Source organism: Phyllostomus hastatus, unplaced genomic scaffold (assembly GCF_019186645.2).
Source record: "Phyllostomus hastatus isolate PE091 unplaced genomic scaffold, TTU_PhHast_1.1 phas_contig_210, whole genome shotgun sequence".
Lineage (NCBI taxonomy): Eukaryota > Metazoa > Chordata > Mammalia > Chiroptera > Phyllostomidae > Phyllostomus > Phyllostomus hastatus.
In genome coordinates this window covers 36,593,380-36,611,079 of record NW_025333737.1, presented here as the reverse complement: position 1 = coordinate 36,611,079, position 17,700 = coordinate 36,593,380, and the positions used below count along the sequence as shown (strand labels likewise).

The 17,700-nt window shown below is 62.2% G+C and overlaps 1 protein-coding gene across 6 annotated transcripts in view; it reads right to left on the bottom strand.

Moving 5' to 3' along the window:
- Nucleotides 1–4,316: 4,316 nt before the first annotated feature.
- TNRC6C (trinucleotide repeat containing adaptor 6C) overlaps nucleotides 4,317–17,700 on the bottom strand; it is a 62,626-nt gene continuing 49,242 nt past the window's right edge. For 4 of the 6 annotated variants that reach the window (XM_045835885.1, XM_045835884.1, XM_045835886.1 and 1 more), the window contains 10 exons: nucleotides 17,008–17,127; nucleotides 15,228–15,311; nucleotides 14,783–15,014; nucleotides 13,216–13,419; nucleotides 12,259–12,450; nucleotides 11,415–11,558; nucleotides 9,360–9,554; nucleotides 8,695–8,765; nucleotides 8,281–8,420; nucleotides 4,317–5,027 (listed from right to left, as the gene is read on the bottom strand). In XM_045835885.1, the coding sequence (XP_045691841.1) occupies nucleotides 4,667–5,027; nucleotides 8,281–8,420; nucleotides 8,695–8,765; nucleotides 9,360–9,554; nucleotides 11,415–11,558; nucleotides 12,259–12,450; nucleotides 13,216–13,419; nucleotides 14,783–15,014; nucleotides 15,228–15,311; nucleotides 17,008–17,127 (1,743 nt within the window). In that variant the 3' untranslated portion in view covers nucleotides 4,317–4,666. The remainder of the gene's footprint in view (nucleotides 5,028–8,280; nucleotides 8,421–8,694; nucleotides 8,766–9,359; nucleotides 9,555–11,414; nucleotides 11,559–12,258; nucleotides 12,451–13,215; nucleotides 13,420–14,782; nucleotides 15,015–15,227; nucleotides 15,312–17,007; nucleotides 17,128–17,700) is intronic. The other 2 variants (XM_045835888.1, XM_045835883.1) reach the window with 1 other exon arrangement.

Below are 17,700 nucleotides of genomic sequence, written 5' to 3'. Positions count from 1 at the left end.
GACACCAGCTACTTCCTTCAGCGCTACTTGAGGTGTCGCTGCGCAGGGACTCTGCAGCTTGAGTGACTTCAAGGAGGCCACCTCTCCTGCCAGAGGCGGGGACCTCCCCCAATCATCTGAAAGGCTGAGAGCGAGAGTCTTCCGGAGGAATTCCGCCTTGGGCCGTGGCCCCCCGCCCCGCCTGCGGTGCGAGCAGTCCTCCATGGCTGGTCAGCTTCCAACGTGTGCGGGGGAGGCGGCCCGCGCGGGCCTGGGCTCTGGCCCTCAGGGCTGGTGGGGCGAAGGCCACAGCTCCCACACAGAGCTCAGCAGTGTGCACGGCGCAGTTCTGTTACAAGAACCAAACCCAAGGGTTTGCTGTACTTGCCAGGCGAGGCCAAGCGGACTCCGCGGTACCGGTGTTGCGATGTGGGCAGGGGGACAGCTGTTTCGGCCCGACGGGGTACCAAGCGGGGAGATGGAAGAGCCTGGGGCCGCGGGCCCACCCCTGGGATGCCGGCCGCACCAGCCTGGGGTACGCCGAGCCCGGGGGGCCCAGAAAACGTCCAAACGGGAGAAGCGCTGCTCCGCTGCACCCAGCCCGAGCCGACACCCCGGGCCTCGGCCTGTTCTCACAAGGCCCGGGCACCGGCCACAGGGGCTGCCGCTCCGGGAGAGTCACATGCAAGCAGAGCCTGGCAGTGGTGCTTGTGCCGAGGACCGACGGGCACGGCTGTTCGGTTGGTGGGCCGCGCTCCCGCCAGGAGCCCTGCGCGGGCGTCTGCGGTCCGTCCCGAACGTGGCGTTCCCCTGAAGACTCTTCCTGAAGCGCCTCGGGGTCTCCCCGCCCTCTTGGCAAATGCGAGCTCGGCTCCTCAGCAGCTCCGAGGGCGTCTCTTGCGGCACGGGAACCACCAGTCCTTTCCGCCTCTCCGGGAACAGGGCTGCCCACGCACGTCCCTCCGCCCTCACGGAGCCCCCACTCCCCTCCCTGCCGCGCTCCGCGGCGCTGCCAGAGCGGCCAGAAAATGCCGCTCCGAACCGACCCATTTCCCGACTCCCTCACCCTCCCCGGTCGGTCAAAGCCCCACCCGGCCTCCCAGGCCCCGGGCCGGTGCTGCTGCCTCGGTGAAGCTGGTTTTCCAGGGCCGGGCGCTGGCAGCTTGTGCCCGTGGTGGCCGCACGCAGGCCCGCGGGAGTGCTGGCCGTGCTGGCGGCTGCCGCCTCCAGGCTCACGCTGGTCCTCCCGGTCAGGCGCGTCGTCCGGCCTCGGTCCTCCCTCCTCTGGTCTTGCACCTTCTCTCCTGGCTGCAACCCGCTCGGCGCTTTCCTTCTCAGCTTTCTGCAGAGCCAGGGGCTCGCCGCCATGCCCGAGGGACGGCCACGTCCCGTACTCTTGCTGAAACAAGGACTCACGCACAGGAGCGGGAGACAAGGGACACTGGTCTGCTGGTCTCTTGAGCAAGGAGCCACACGGGGCGGCGGGGGCTGTCTCCCAGAGGCTGGTTTTGTTACTCCTGATGGAGCAGGTGCCTGGCCCTGCACCGCAGCTCACGGTCAGTGTTCCGAGCTCAAACTTCCGCCTGCAAGACTGCGGTGACAGTGCAGACGTCTGGGAAACACAGAGGATTGTCACTATGCTCGCCTCTCCCCGGATTTCTGACGCCCAGGCTGGGTCGCAGGTGGGTGCGGGCGGCTGCAGACATGGTCTGCTTGGGGGAGCCTCCGGTCTCCATGACGATGACGGGGAGCCATCTGGAGTGGAGGCCAGGCCTGCGGCAGGCGTTGCTGTTCGGGGGACAGCCCCACAGAAGCGGTGGTTACCACCGGGTGCCAGAGCTCAGACACCCACCCTGCTGCACCTCTCGGCGACCGGGAATGCGACTTCAGTGTTCACTGCACCACCACCACGCAGGTGGTGGTGAAGGTGCAATCGGACACCCGAAACTCGGGGTTTGGCTAACGATACAGACGGGAAGGGTGCCACCACAGAGACGGGGGTTTGTCACACTCAGCAGGTCGACACTCTCTCAGTACCTACAAAGTGAAAATTGATGACATCTGCCTTTGAAAAAGAAAAAAAAAAACCACATTTATTTCAACAGCCAAGAAAAAAATTGCGATTTATTAAGATTCAACAAAGCGTTGTACTTTTGAAAGCAACTTCCGGTGCGTGTTCTTCAACAATCACATTCTATGAGGAAAAAACATGAAAAGCCACAAACTTGTCTCTTAATCTCAGAGTTAGAAATCTTCCATTCAAAATGAGAGGTCAGGAAAAAAAAAAAACCCAACAGAAAAAACAAAAACAAACAAACAGATTCTTTATTCCCATCCCCAATTTTCAAACGTCAGTTTTTCTACAGCTCAACGCTACCGACGGCGGCCTGGGGAGCCGTGTGTCGCGTGCACACGCACGCATGCACGCCCGCATATTTGATACACTTCGGCAGGTGTGCGTACATCAAGTACAGCGAGTGCACGCAATGGCCATGGGACGCGGTTCCTCCGAGGAAGGGCGGGCCGTTCAGCCGCACACACGCTGACCCGGGGAACAGGCCTGGGACCCAGGTGTGCATAGTTCGTGATCCTCTAGAAAACCAGCTTCCGGAGACCCGCGGTTCTGCGGGGCCTGCTTCTTCTCGTTTGCCTTTTCTTTTTTTTTTTTTTTGTTTTGTTTCGTTTTGATAAAACCATTAAAAAGCGAATTAAAAAAAATGTAATGCACAAGAGTTTCCTGATCGAGCAGGCAGGGAGCACAGAGTTCATATATATATATTTTTAAAACATACGTGAGGGTATGTTATGCCATTGTCTTTCTTTCTTGCAAAACAATCAAAACATTGATTCTTTTTTTTTAAAACATAAAGCAATTTTTAATATATAAAGCACTCTTCAAACATCTATTTCTTTTGAGTCCATTATTTGGTAAATATGTAACTGCTACACATTAGAGATTAGGTACTTTTCTTCTTTGTGTGTTTTTCCTCTTTTTTCTTTTTTTATGTATTTTTTTGTTTTTTAATAACATCTTCAGTGCTAGGAGTTGGGTTACAAAATACATGAAACGGTGTGGAGCCGCCCCTCGGGAACCCCGGCTTTCCTGAGCGCGCTTCCGCGTGTGCAAGACAGTGACCACGACGCCAAGTCGCCGGGGCGGAGGGGGGCGACCGACAGAGCCCCCGGCGACGGCCGGGGGGAAACAACACTGTTCGATCCCAGAGCTCTGAAGTAGCGCGTCTGCGTTCTGAAAATAGGTTTCTTTACGACGGAAGTCTTTTTTTTTCTTTTTTCTTTTTTTTTAAATTCCTTTTTAAAATTTTTTATTTTAAAGTCTGAAGGAGAAAAAAGGTCTGTAAACAGGCAGGAGCCCCCACCACGGGCCCCTCCGAAAGCAGTCACGACCCACGTCCAAGTGCTCGCTTCCGCTCCTCCCGCGGGACTGCCGCCCTCCGCGAGGACGCGTGGCCGCGGTCCGGCAACAGTCTTTCTCTTGAACTTGATACTCCGAGTGGAAAAATGGTGCAATACTCTGGTAATAGTTTTCTTGCATGAGTCCGCAATAAAAAGCTGCTAAAGGTAGGTACACATATTATTTCTCCAGAGATACACACGGTAAGTTCTAGACGCGAGAACAGAGTCCTTGAGTAAACATTTACACGTGAAGCGCCGCGGCCCTGGCCTGCGAGTCCTCGTCCGCCCGCGGCGGACCGGCCGGAGGAGGGCGGGACACTCAGTGCAAAGCTAGAAGCGAGTGACGCCGGACGCCGGACTGACGCCCGAGGAGAAGCAGACACTGAATCAAGGGGAGGCCCGAGGTCGGGCCCTCACACGCCGGACGCACGGACACGGGGGCGTGCACATGCGCACGCGCACACACTCGCTTGTTTGGAGACACACACACACACACGCACACACATAGGCTGTGAACTTAGAAATTTCTCCTAGAGCCTGTTTCTGCGTACGGATGCCGACCTGGAAGTGTAGAATTAGACTTAGAAAGTGTTCACATTTCATTATGGCCTGCTGGATTCAAGTATTTGCATGTTTGATATGTCTAAACTTTTAAAAAATATTTTTTGGGATAAAAACAATGACATGGAAAAGCAATGAGACAAGGGTAATGTGCGTGGGCGGACCCGCGGGGACGGAGGACAGATGGCAGACCGCCCCTCCCGCCCCGCTCGCGGGGCCGCGGCCCGGTGGCGAGCGCCAGCCCCCCCGACCGCGGGGTCCGCCTCTGGTAATGTGCATAATCGTCACAGGCTCGTTTTAAATAGGCTTTCTCGTCTCCCTCCCTCCCCCCTCCCTCCCCCCCTTTGATAAAATAACCCTTTCCAGCCCACAATCTGAAAAGTGCCCTTCATGATAGAACTATTCTAAGCAGCTTTTATACTTAAAAAATCAAAATGACGACACGCCACACGAACGTGAGACAACACAGAATGAAAAGCCATGAGGAGCGTCCTGTCCCTGGCGAGGGACGCCGGCCAGGCGCGGCCCGCACCGTCCCGGGACAGTTCGCAAGGGCCGCGCCGAGGTCCGTCTTCAGTCCTGGGCAGAGGTACTTGGAAGGGCTGCCGGGCTGCGCGGCGAGCGGGTCCTCCGCGACGCCCGGCCCGGAGAGGGTCCGCGTCCCGCCCCGGTGCTGATGGATGATTGTGGCGCCCGCGGGGTCCTGGCGGTCCTAGATGGACTCCCCGCTGAGAAGGTCGCCGGGAAGCAGGGTGTTCAGTGGCGTGGGGCTCCCGATGACCCTGCCGTCGTCGCTGCTGGGCGGGCCCCACAGGCTGCTCGAGTACTGGGGGACCCCGCCCCACAGCAGGTCGCTGCTCCCTTTGCCCGCCAGGCACGGGGCGCCCCAGTGGCCGGCGTCACTCCGCACCAGGCCGTGGGAGCTGGCCGCGGCGCCCAGCCGCGCCTGGCCGGTTCCGGTGCCGGGCTGCCAGCTGGAGGTGGGCGGCAGCGCCTGGCCCTGGGCCAGGAAGCGGTTCACTTCTTCCTCGCCCGCGAACTCCGCCAGGATGGTGGTGTTTCCCAGGACACACCTGCCGGAGAAGAGCGACAAAGCTGAGACCCGGTTCTGCCCAGAGAAACGACGCCGACAGCCCTGCAGCTGGACTAGCCACGGAGAGGCTAGTTTGTTCTGGGCACTCTCTGTTTCCAGTCCTGGTTGTAATTTTTTCTGCAGTCGTACCAGGAGGCAAAGCATATTTACCTATGCCTCCATCTTGACCAAAACTCAGCTAGGTACAAACAATTCTCAACAAAATATTAACAGACCAAGTTCTGGAGCACAGTAAAAGGGTCATGCACCTTGATCAAGTGGGATTCTTCCCTCGGATGCGGAGGGCTCAACACCTGCAACCCCGCACACGTGACAAACCGCATTACAGAACCAAGGATCCAAGCGTATCACCATCGCAATGGATACGGAAACGGCGTGTGGCGCGTGATCAACACCCCCAGCAGGCAGGGCGCGGAGGGAACAGAGGCCGCACGGCGAGCCCTTCCTCTAGACCAGAGACCAGAGGGCGCCCCCTCCCCCCTGCTGCTCTTCAACACGGTGCCGGGGCCCGTACAGCAAGTGGGCCAGGTGAAGAGACAGAAGCCACCCGAACTGGGAACCCATGGGACTGTCATTATCTGCAGATGGCATGACCTTGCATGAAGAAAACCCCGGAGACGCAGCCGAAGGACCGCAGGGGCTCACCGCTGCGGTCAGCAGTGCAGCAGCAGGACACGGACGCCCCTGCGGCTTCTGTGCACTGACAGTGACGCGCTGGGGAGACCCCGTGCACGGCAGCAGCAGGAAAACCAGGAAGCACTCGGGAGTAAATTTAACCAAGGAAGCGAAAGACACTGAAGATACAAACGGAAAGATATCCCACGTTCAAGGATCAGGAGGATTAAAACTGTTAAAACGTCCACATAATCCAAAGCCATCTGTAGAGCCAATGAAAAGCCAATCAAAATCCCAGTGGTTTCCCCCCAGAGACAGTCAAAGAACCCCACGATGCGTACGCAAGCACGAAAGACCCGAACGAGCGGAAGCGACGCGGATACACACAAGCCTGGAGGCATCACGCCGTCTGATTTCCAAGCCCACGAGGACACCTCGGGAACCAAGATGGGGCGGTGCCGGCACGGAGAGAGACGGAGACGGACGGCACAGAGCGCCCGGGCGTCGCCCCCCAGAGCCGGCTGCTGTTGGACAAGAGTGCCCAGAACACGCCGCGGGGACGCACGTCTCTCCAACACACGCCGCGGGGAAACCGGAGAGGCACACCCACGGAAATGACGCCGGACCTCTATTCTGCACCACTCACAGAAACTAACTAAATCAGTTAAAGGCTTAAACGTGAGACCCGAAACCATAAAACTCCTAAGAGAAAACACAGGAAAAAGCTCCTTAACATTAACCTTGGCAACCACTCTTTTTGGACAGGACGCGTAAAGCACTGGCAACACCGGCACGAGCCGGCCGGAGAGCCCGCAGGGCCGAGAGGCGCCCGCACGGCGGAGGAGAGCACTGAGCACGGCAAGACGCCTGTGCAGCGAGGACTGTTCGCTGACCGTCTCTTCCAGGAGGGCTCAGCATCCGACAGATACAGGGGCCTCACGCAGCTCCACAACAGAAGCCCAAACCACCCGGCTGGAAGACGGGCGGCCTCGGCGCCCATCGGCGGACGCAAGAATGGGCAGAGTGGACAAGACGCACACACGCTTACACGCACGCACGTGACTCAGCTACGAGAGGCAGGCAGGCAGACAAGGAGCCGCGGCCGGGCAGGACTTGGGCGCGGGGTGTGGAGGAGCCAGACTGGCAGGAGCAGGGAGGACAGCGGCGGCGGGGGGAACTGGGGGCGTGGGCCGGAGGGCGCCAACTTCCCGTCAGGAGGGGTGGGCTCTGGGGCGGGACGCTCAGCCGGGCGGCGGCAGTTTAACCACCCGCACGGACACGGGGCAGCTGCTCCGAGAGCAGACCTTCCGTGGCCTCTCCATGAGGAAGGGACACGCGGTGGCCACGCGGTGCGACGGAGGCGCCAACCACGCTGCGACACCGAAATGCGTCATGTTGACGCGCTGCACCCCTTGAAGTGACACGCTGTCTGTCAACTTTATCCCAAACCCCCAAAGGAGCAACCAAAAGCACAGGCCGGGGCTGCGTGAGCACACAGCCCCTCCCAACCTGCGCCGCCGCCCCGCCCTGCCTTCGCCCCCGCTGTGGGAGAAGCTGGGCCGAGGGCTTCCCGCCCCGGGACCCTGGAACCAGGCCGCGCCTCCTGCCGACCACGGCCGCGCCCCGGCCCAGAGCGAAATGCGTCTCGTTCTGGACTCTCGCAGCGGGCACAGGGGGGTGCTGTGGACAGCACCCCCCCGAGGTTGTTGTAAACGCACAAGCAAACCGGAGCACCACCCAGGATCAGAGTGGTTTGCATCCCGGCCGGCACCTCAAGCGCGGTCACCGAGGAGGTCTCTGCGCACATCTGACTGAAACCGGGCCGCAGCCCGGCTGCTGTGGCCGGCGCGGGGGGCTGAGCGCCGGCTGCTCACAGAAACGTGGCCGGTTAGGACACAGGCCTGAGCAGCAGGCCAGACCCCCAGAGACAACTAATCCATGTTTCTCTTGTACATGGATGTTTCTCTCCTTTTCTCTCCCCTACCAACTTCCCCTCTCTCTAGACACACACAAAAATATTAAAGTTAAAAAATACCCCGTGCTTCAACGGGGGGAAGAGGGGGCTGTAAGGACCACTGCTAAGCCCAGCAGGGGACACGAGCGGGCTGCACGCCCGCTGTTACCCGAGGCGGGGGGAGGGTGTCTTCTTTCCATCCCCGGGCTCTACGCCCACTCTCCTGGGGCCTTTCCCTCGTGGAGGGCATGGCCACGGCCACTCGGCTGCAGTTGCAGGGTGAATGCTGTCTCCCCCAAATCATGTGTCGAGGCCCTAACCCCCAACACCGCTGCGTACGGCTGTACTTGGACAACAGTCTTGAAAGGGGCAATTCCAGCAGAGCGAGGACACCAGGGTGAGCCCCGGCCCACTCTGCCTGGTGCCCTGGTAAGAAGAGGAGGTCAGGGCACGGACACACGGACCGCGGCCGTCTGCAAGCCCAGGGGCGGGGCCTCGGGAAGAGCCGGCCCTGCCGACACCTCGGACTCCCTGCTCCAGAACCAAGGGGCCGTGTCCATCTGCCGCTGGCGCTCGGTCACGGCAGCCCAAGGGCATGCCCGCCGCACCCTAGACCCGACCCGACCCGACCCTGCCGGGGCTGCCAAGGCACGGGGGCACGTACATGTGCAGGGACTTCTGGGCCTTGGCGGCCTCCTCCTTGGAGCTGTAGCGGACCACGGCGTTGCCTTGAGTCAGGTTCAGGTGGAACGTGGCCAGCGGCCCGTGCTGCAAACACAGCGTCCGCAGGGTGGAGCCGTCGATCTGATTGAGGAAGCACAGGGGGCGGTAACGAGCTTCCCGGGACTTCTTCCACTACGCTCTTCAAAGAAAACGTACATGGGATCGGGTGCACTGAATGTTGGGAAAGCGTCTTTCTGAAAGGGCTTCCTGTACGTGATGGTTCCAAGACCCCCGGGCGCGTCCACTCCTTGCTGCCCGTGCCCCCCCGTCCCCGGATGAGGTGCCCAGTGCAAAGACAGTGTTCCGGGTGGGCAGGGGCCCTCGAGGGTCATGGTGCCCGCCCCCCCCACGGTACCTGGGGCGTGAGGTTGCGGAGGACAAGCCAGCTGCTGCTTCTTCCTGAGGTGTCGGTGCTCCAGGCAGAACCTGCCCCGGGCCAGGGAGGGACTGGGTCAACGAGCCGCCTGCGTGCGGGCAGCCGCCGGCACGGAGCGTCGCTGCGCAGACCCTGGGGCTGGGAACAGGGCTGCCCCCGCCTCCCCACCCCTAGAGACGTACTCATGAGACCAAGCACAGGGCTGTGATCAGCAGGAGGGGACGGGCACTTCACGCTGCCTGGCTGGCTCCGCCTCAGGGTCCTGGGCGCCCCGTGCCCATCTCCCATCCCTGCCGGCCGGCAGAGGGCGCTGCCGGGGAGCCACCGAGCTGCGGTGTGAGGATGGGAGTCTCACTCACCCCGGGGGTCTGTGCTTGGCCAGGAAAGCCCTACGCTTCAGGGAAGGGTCGATGGGACTGGCCCCAGGACCCCATGTGACCCCTGCATGTGCCGAGACGCTGGACCTGCCCGCTCGGAGCGGACCTGCGTGGGCTTCCTCGCCCAGGGCCGATGCTGAGAGCGTCGGCAGCTGGCGCTGGGCCCAGAGTGCTCCCAAGGGGCGCAGGCACGCTCCCCCGAGAGTAAGTGGAGGGGACACGGAGCCGCCACCCCCACCCCGTCTGGACACGGGAACCGGTACGCACCCGAGGAGTAAGAGCTGGTCCAGCCGAGGGGGCTGGCCCCCCAGGTGGAGGAAGACTTGGGGTTGGTCAAGCCGGGCGGCGGCCGCGTGGGCGCAGTAGTGTTCCTGGGCACCTTCCACAGCTCGTGAGACAGGGAGGCTTGTGTGTGGGAGGCGGGGCCGGAGGACCACGTCGATTTCATGTCTGACAGTTTCCCTAGAAGGGCGAGGACACGGGCACAGGTGTTTGTGAGGGAGAGGGGGTCCGTGCAGAGCCTGGGGCCCCCCGAGGGCCTTGCTGGCCGCAGTCAAGCGCCGCCCCCCCCACCTCGAGAAGCACGGGACCGCCCTCCCGAACCTCCGCCTGCCTCATCCAGCGTCGGCCGGGCCAGTGCGGCTGACACTTAGCCACCAACGCGCTGAACGTGCGGGCGCGCGTCGGCTCTCGCGCAAAGCGCGTGTGTAGTTCGACGCATCTGCGAGGACGCAGGGGGCAACGCACCGGTCGAGGCTGGAGCCCGAGGGGTGCGGCTTCTCTGCGTCTCAGCCCCCGCTCAGAGCCAGGCCCTCTGCACAGCCCTCCCGCCCGCGCCGTCACCTCCCCCGGCTCTGAGACGCGCCCTCCCTGTCGCCCTGCAGCACTGGAGCGGCCCAGCCACCTGGACGGCCGGGCAGTTGGGCGCCTTGGCACCTGGGTGGGGGCCTGTTTAAGTCTCTTTGGGGAACCAAAAAAATGGTCACTCCCGTCAGCCCCAGTCCCTGCTGCGGCCAGGCTCGGCCAGGAGGTGCAGACACCTGGGCGCCTGCCTCACCGGCTGCATGGGAGGCGCTGGTGGCGGAGGTGTCGTTGTCACTGCTCCCCGGACAGCCCCGCAGTGACCAGGACAACAGAAACCCCACGGGCAGGTCTCCAGCTCTGGCCACCGCAGTCCACTGTGACCCCACAACAAACAAATGCTCATCTTGGCAAACGTGTCGCCGAGCAGAAAGAGAGATGCCAAAAAGCGACGCTGGATGCAGGGAAGATGGCTCCCTCTTGGCCCCCCTCTTCAGCTAGACGGTCCGGGGAGCAGCCAAGGTCTCCGAGCGCACCCTTGTAAGGAGCGGAGAGCACACACACGGGCGGGCAGGGACGAGCCAGTGCAGACTCCCCCCTCCCCCATCTGCAGTAAGATGCTACAGCTCGCAGAAACGGCCTCCTCCCCCAGGGACCACGCACGGGCAGCAGAGAGCCCGCACAGGTCAGCGTTCCGGCGCGGGCTCCAAGCCCGGGGGGAAGCGAGCGGCGGGGACACAGAGTGCACGTGAAGACACCCGTGAGAGCAGTGCGCCCTCCTCACGTGCGCCCTGTCTACGGACCGGCGCCCGCCTTGTGCGTGTGTGTGCGCTCGCAGCTTTATGTCCTGGCCCTCCCAACGCTTCAGGCTCAGACTCCTCCGAGGTTTGTCTCAAGCCATTCTCGGCTCTTCCTGGAAGGACTCGTGATGTCCGTGGTCAGAGGGAAACTGCACTTAGCCAAGCGTGGGCAGTGGGCAGTGGGCACGCGGGCGCTGACCTCAGGGACCGCGGCGGCGGCTTTCCGCCCTGGTGGCACATGCAGGGACAGCGAGCTCCTGGCAGGGACTGCCTCCAGGACGAGAACCCCCCCACGCTTGTCTTAGAGCTGTGCGGCGGGGGGCAGGTGGCGGGGAGAGGCAAGTAGACCCACTCGGGCCGGAGCAGCTCCCACAGCCATCCGGCAGCCGCCGGCGGAGACGCCGCCATCGCCGCTGAGCCCGAGGAAGCAGCTGTGCCCCGGCGGAGCCCAGGCCCGCTGTCCGCCACACCGCACGCCCCAGCCCAGTTCAGGGCCCCCAGGAAAAGCCGAGGTGGCCTTTACACTGTTTATAAAGCATGGGATGTTGGTACACCTGGCAAACCCACCTCCGTCGTCACCACGGGCACCACCCGGCCACCCCTCGAGCGGCTGGAGAAGCGGCCCGCCCGCGCGCCTCCGGCCGCACCCGCTCGGAGCCCACACCGCCGCCCGGGGCCCGCCGGGCGCCCCCACGCACTCGGACGGGCGCAGCGGCCTTACCTCCGCTCTTGAGGAGGTAGCGGTTGACGTCCTGTATGGTGGTGTTGATGGTCGGCCCGGTGGGCACGCTCCCAGGGGTGACGTCGGGGTCGTTCTCAGGGTCTATGTTTTGAAGTCCTTTCCAAGGAACTCCGGGGTGAAATTCTGGCAGATTGATTCCAAGGAAAGTGAAGATCAAAACAGGAGTATTAGGCACCTTCACGTTGCTCCATGACAATCTACGAAAATCTTGTTTTACTTATTGAAAATACTTCATTCATTTATGTTTATAGAAGGGGAAGGGAAGGGGAGAGAAACGTTGATGGGTGGTTGCCTGTCATACAACCCACTGGGGACCTGGCCGCAACCCAGGCATGCGCCCTGACTGGGAACCAAACTGGCGACCCTTTGCTTCACAGCCTGCACTCGACCCACGGAGCTACGCCAGCTGGGGCTGGAAATTTTAATAATCTGCTAAATAAGTCAAACTTTCGATAACCTGCTCATTAAATCCGAAGGGACGTTTTAGGCGCTCTCTCGTAAATCAGCAGCCCTCTGGAACAGAGCAGAACCAGGCACTGCAGCCACCACGTGAAACGGCTCGGCCGGTACGCTGAGCCCCGAGACTCCACACCAGACGGAGCCCAGCGCCGCCCGACCACGCCTTCCACCGAAAGGAGGGGCCACGGAAACGCGCGTGGCACCAGCCGCACCCGCGCTGATCTGACCCGGGGCTTTCCAGTGAGGAAGCCACCGCCCAGGGACTGTCCCTCCAGGACCCTTGGGTCTCTGGGGCCTCACTGCCCGCCCTGGGGCCCGGAGAGGGTCCCGGCCTGCCGCGGCGTGAAGTGGCCCCTGCTCTCACCTGGGGGCCAGTTGATGCTGGAGCCGTTGGAGATTTTATCGCCGTCAGACTTGGCACGTGACCAGCTGTGGGGGACCGCCACCGGAGGGCTGGCTGGCGACTCACTGCTCGGGATCAAGTCGTACCGGCCGTAGGAGTCGTCGATGGAGGACTTAGCGGGGGGCCCGATGCTCAGGCCTCCGGGGATAGCACCTGCGGGCGCAGCGGGGGGCAGCGTGTGAGCGGGGACCCTGAGCCCGCCCCGCCGAGCACCAGGTCCGGCCCTCGTCCAGAGTGTGAGCGGCCGGCGTGGTCAGTCCGGCCTTCTCTGAGAACCAGTGGCTTCGTCCTCGAAAGGCAAACTCTTTTAAGAGCTGTACTGCTCGCCCCGCTGGACACCCCGCTGGACCGCACAGCCACGGCGGGAAGCTGGCCCAGGGAGGCGCCCTGACAGCACGTGACGGCCGTCCTGGAGAACTCGCCATCAGACTTTTTCCTTTCAGAACGCTTTGTATCAAGAGAAGATGATACACCCTATCATATTTCCTCTGCTGCTTACGCTACCATGAAATTCAGAACCAAACTGAATGCTTACGGAGGTCACCTCCAATGCTTATTAGTGTTTTTGCTTCTTCCTTTCTAAGCTTTTGGTTTCCTACTGCATGCTATCCTTTCATTAAAAAACCCTCTTCTCAGCAGTTCACCGTTTCTGTTGAGGACTACGGATGTAGCGGAAACGATGCAGGCTGTGACCTGTCCTCTCTGCTGCTCTGGGGCATCTCCGTCCTCGGGCCGGCAGCTAAGACGGGGTGCGGGAGGGCTCAGGGAGCGGGCCGCCAACCAGCTGGGACCCCACGTCCCTGCAGGGGAACAGGGCCTCTCTGGGCAGCTCCCGGCACTGACGCCCAGAGGACAGCTGCAGCCTGGGTGGCAAGGGGAGAGCCCGCGGCGCGGCTGGGTGCCGGGGCTCGGCCGTACCGTGCTTGCCGGGGTTCTGGTCGAGAGGAGAAGCAGCACCGGGCATGTTGTCCATTGGGTTGGCGTGTGTCCACTGAGGGAGGCGCGACTGGGACTGAGACGGGTCCTTCACTGGCAAGCCGCCGGTCATGTCCATGCTGCCGACGCTCACGCTGGGGGTCAGTCCAGCTACGGAGAGAGGCCCCGTCAGGGCAGGGCGGCTTCCTAAAGCGCGCCCGAAGCGTCATTGAGACTTGGTCCGCGGCCGGACCCTCGACACCCAACACTGGCGCGGGAAAGGAGGGAAAGGAGCCGCGCCTCTTTCGGGCGGAGAGGCGGTGAGCAGTCCTCGTCGGAGGAAGACCAGCGGGTCTCTGCTCTGCTTTTCCCGGCGCTCGGCGCGGTCCTGAGGCCTCCCACTCACAGAAACACAGGACAGGGCCAGCCTGCCAGGAGAGCCTTCTCTGATCTCAGGTCTCTTGTGGAAATCGCTGGATCAAAACCCCTCTCCGAGCCGGGAGGAGTGGTCTGAAGGGCCCCCCAGCCCGGGAACAAGCTGGTCAGGGTAACTCCAGTCTACCTCTAATGGGCTGCCTTCACCGTCCGCTCGGAGGGTGTTCATCAGTTCACTATGAACGACTTCTGGGGCGCAGACCCACCTGAGAGTGTGGGTGCTGCGGCAGCCTCTGCCGGCATGCTGTGCCACCCTGGGTTTACCGGGGGCTTCCAGCGCGGCCCAGCGCTGTGCTGGGCTAACAAAGAGGGCGGGGAGGGCGGCGGGAAGGCCAGAGCAGAGCTCCGGGTGGGGACGCCGGTCCGGAGCCGGACAGTACCACCGCCGGGAGGGGAGCGCAGCGCAGCAGAGCCTGAGGGGCGCCCCGAGCCGCAGGCCCGCCCCACAGGCCCCGGTGAACCTCTGCCCTGAGCAGGGGGCTCAGCGCCTCTGCTCTCCCCTCAGTCAGGGCTGCAAGCGCAGGTGCCTGCACGGGCCAGTGCACAGCGCAAGCCCAGGGCAGTGGGCTGGGTGGGGACAGCGCTTGTCCCGGGCCAGCAGGTGCTGCCGGGCCCGCACGGAACGCAGCCCGAATGCCGCCACTCAAGAGAAGCCGGGAGCCACTTACATCTGGAACTGCAGTTTCTAAGTGTCGGCAGTGAACACACACGCACGCTGTGCACACCTGACCGACCGAAGGCCTGTGCACGTGAGACACTGCCCGTCTGCAGGCTCTGCGTTCGCGACTGCCTTCCCTGCCACTGCGCACACCCGGTCGGGCGGGGGGGTCTGTCACTTCAAAGAAGCGCCTGGGTCACAGGGACCCCAACACCTTGGCCGGAAAACCGTGCCACCCTCTTCCCCGCAGCCGAGGCCGGGTGACGGCGGCAGCTGAGGCGAGTCAGGAGTGGCCCAGGAGCGCAGCGACCGCAGATTCGACAAGGGGCACGAGGTGACCTGGGCGCTTTGGCCAGTGCTGCTTAGAAGAGGCCGCACTGGGGTATTTACAGCTGTCCCGTCAGCACGAGGCCCGAGAGCCGCTCGCAGCCTGCCAGGAACGGCGTGTCCCGCGCGAGCCGGGCCGCGGAGACTCACCGAGAGGGTAGGGAGCAAAGGTGCTGGGCGAAGACTGCGGCTCTTTGGTCTGCAGGTCGGGCAGGCCGGGGGCCTGAGGGTGCGGGGGGAAGCTGTCCATGGCCGGTTTGCCTGCAGAGGGGTGCAGAGACAGGTGCGGCGGGGGCGGCGGGGGCTTCACGAGCAGGGCCTGGGCCAGCTGGCGCTGCTGCTGCTGGATCTGCTGCTGCAGGTTCGTGATTGTGCGCGCAACCTGGCGGCAGACGTGTGCGGGTGAGCGGGCCCGGCCACCCCGGCCAGTCCCCACTGCCCGCCTCCTCCCAGACCCGGGTGACCTCAAGCCCTGCAGAGGGGGAGGCTGAGCGGGGGGGGGAAGCCCGGGACAGGGGACCAGCCCACCCACTGGCGTCTCCGGGGGCAGCGAGGACGTGCGCCCACGGCCCCGCCGAGCCCTGCCGGCACCCACTTGCTGCTCTTGCTGTCTCATGGGTCCGGACACGTTCCGCTGGGCCTGGAGCATCTGCTGCTGGATTTGTAAACGTTGGTACGCCTGCCGGCAGAGAGGGCGACCGGGACGCTGAGACACGGCCACCGGCCCGCGCTCCCCCCCACCACACGGCGGCTTCCACATTCTGTGTGCCAAGGGACCTTTCTGGAAGGCGAAGTGCCCTCCCAAAGCCCTCCGTGGGGGGCGCCCAGAGGTTCCTAGAGAGACCCCCAGGCTGCGCCCCTGCTGAGTGCTGGCGAGGAAACATGCCAGGGGTGTTTCTCAGTTAACGAGGAGATCAGAGTTCTCCTGGTCAATCGTACAAACTAAAATTAAAGTGAAAAGAGGAAAAATGGAAAAAAAAAAACACAAAAAAAACAAAACCAAAACCACTCATTCTTATAACGACACAGACTAAGGCTGTCCACGGCGGCTCAGAGGCGGTTCCCTGCCCGGGCGCGCAACACCGCAGGCTCACGGGCTCGTCAGTCGCATCGGGTGTGGCGAGACGCGCTCCGACCGCGTGGAGCCTGAAGCCAGACCCGTGACACGTCTGACACAGACCCCGTCCGTGAACCGGCGACCGTGACCGTGACCCTCTTTCACACGCAAATGCAGAAGGTTTGGTCATCTATTTCAAAATGTCACTTCAATATCGTCAGTTTTTACATACAACATGGGTTTTCTGGGAAGTTTTTGGCAAGAGGCTGTATGAAAATAGAATCCAAGCAAATGGAGAGACCGCACTATTGGAAATGCCTCCTTAACCTGCAGGATTACTTATGAAGGAATGAAATACTTCACATAAGTGAATGCTACAGGTCCTAAAATGTAATCGTAGAATGCACTGGAATGTTCTTTTCCCCATTTTTCTGGAGAAAATGTGGAGACAGTACGTGGTGCTTTAAAATCAAAATGCACTGAACGTGACGCGGCATTCCCGGGGCCCTCCCACGCGCAGGGTCAGCGAAGCGTGCGAGTCAAGGACGCAGAGCAGCAGCGCCGCAGACGCCGTGCCCGGTCCTCTCCGCCTGAGGTCAGGGTCTCTTCCGAGTGCCGGCCATTGCAAGTGACACCCCTGCCCTCGGTCCTCGGGCCTCAGTGAGCCCTGCGGTGCAGCCCGTCTCCCTGACAGTCCAGCGGTGGCCCGACCCCCATCCCGAGCCCCGGGCGCTCCCCAAAGACCGTGACGGTCTCCAGGACACGCTCCCCCTCCTTCCCGCCGGGGTGCCTTGGGGAGAGTGGACGCTCCCCGGGCTGGACTGAGCGCGCCCAGGACGGGCCCTTTTCCCTGCATGACTCCTGGGCATTTCCGAGGAGGTAGAGATGTGGGACAGACCTCTAAGCAGATCAGGTGGCCACGTACTAAAGCAGGAACAATGCACGCGGTGCTCAGTGCACACACACTCGCCGTGTCCCTAGACGTAAGGTCACGACCTTTTATAGTAGAAGCACTGAGACCGTTAAACAGACGAGAGGCCCTGGACGGGGAAGGCCAGTCGGAGCTCGAGCTGCCACACGCCCAACTGGGGCTGGGGGAGACCCTGCGAACCGGAGTTCACTCACGCAGGGAAAACACCGCCAAGTGGAAGACTGGCTACCTGTTCTGACAGTTCACAGCGCAAAGGCCTCCAGGACAAAGGAAGCGTGCCCCTACTCCTCTCATCAGCCAGGCGCCGCACGCCCAGCCGTGGCTGTGAGGGTCGGGGGGCGCTGTCGCCGTGCTCCAGAACGCGACCTGGACGGCCCGGCCACTCACCAGCTGCAGCTGATAGAGCTGGTTCAACATCGTCATGTGCTGAGGGTTAACCGGCGAGGTTAATAGTGCAGGGTTGAGACCAATGTTTTTTGCTGCAAACTGCAAAAGCTGTGCTTGAACCTGCGCGACACAAAACACGCCCGGGGCAGCGGGTCACTGTGAGGGCATCTTCTTCCCTGCGTCGTCCCCGCACTCGGAACTGCTAACTAAACGATACTTAACCCATCTTGTGAATGAGTATTAAAACATTTGTGGACCTCTTAACACTAGTTAACACGCTTCTGCGAGGAATAAGGAAGGAAGAAGGGAGGGGGCAGGAGGAAGGAAGGAGATTCTCCCTCCAAACATTCTGGTTATGCACTAACTTCCTCATTTCCCTTCTAGGAGTGACTCCGGGTGCCCCCGTCACAGTGACAGTCAGCGGGCCCGAGGCAAGGGCTGCAGGCAGTGCAAGGCGGGCCTCAGGGCAGGGGTCCCTGTCGCTCAGGCCGAACCTCTCAAGGGAGGCAGGTGCACACCCCCTTGTCGATGGCACCGTGCCCCCGACCAGTGGGTCTCGTCCCAGGGGGGGCGGTAGCCCCTTCTTGAGTTCACGGGCTCAGGAAGCGGTCCCCCTGCTCGTGGGAGGAGGCAGACACTCCTCTCAGTGAGCACTGTGTCCCCAGCCTCCCGTGCAGCACATGCACCTGCATG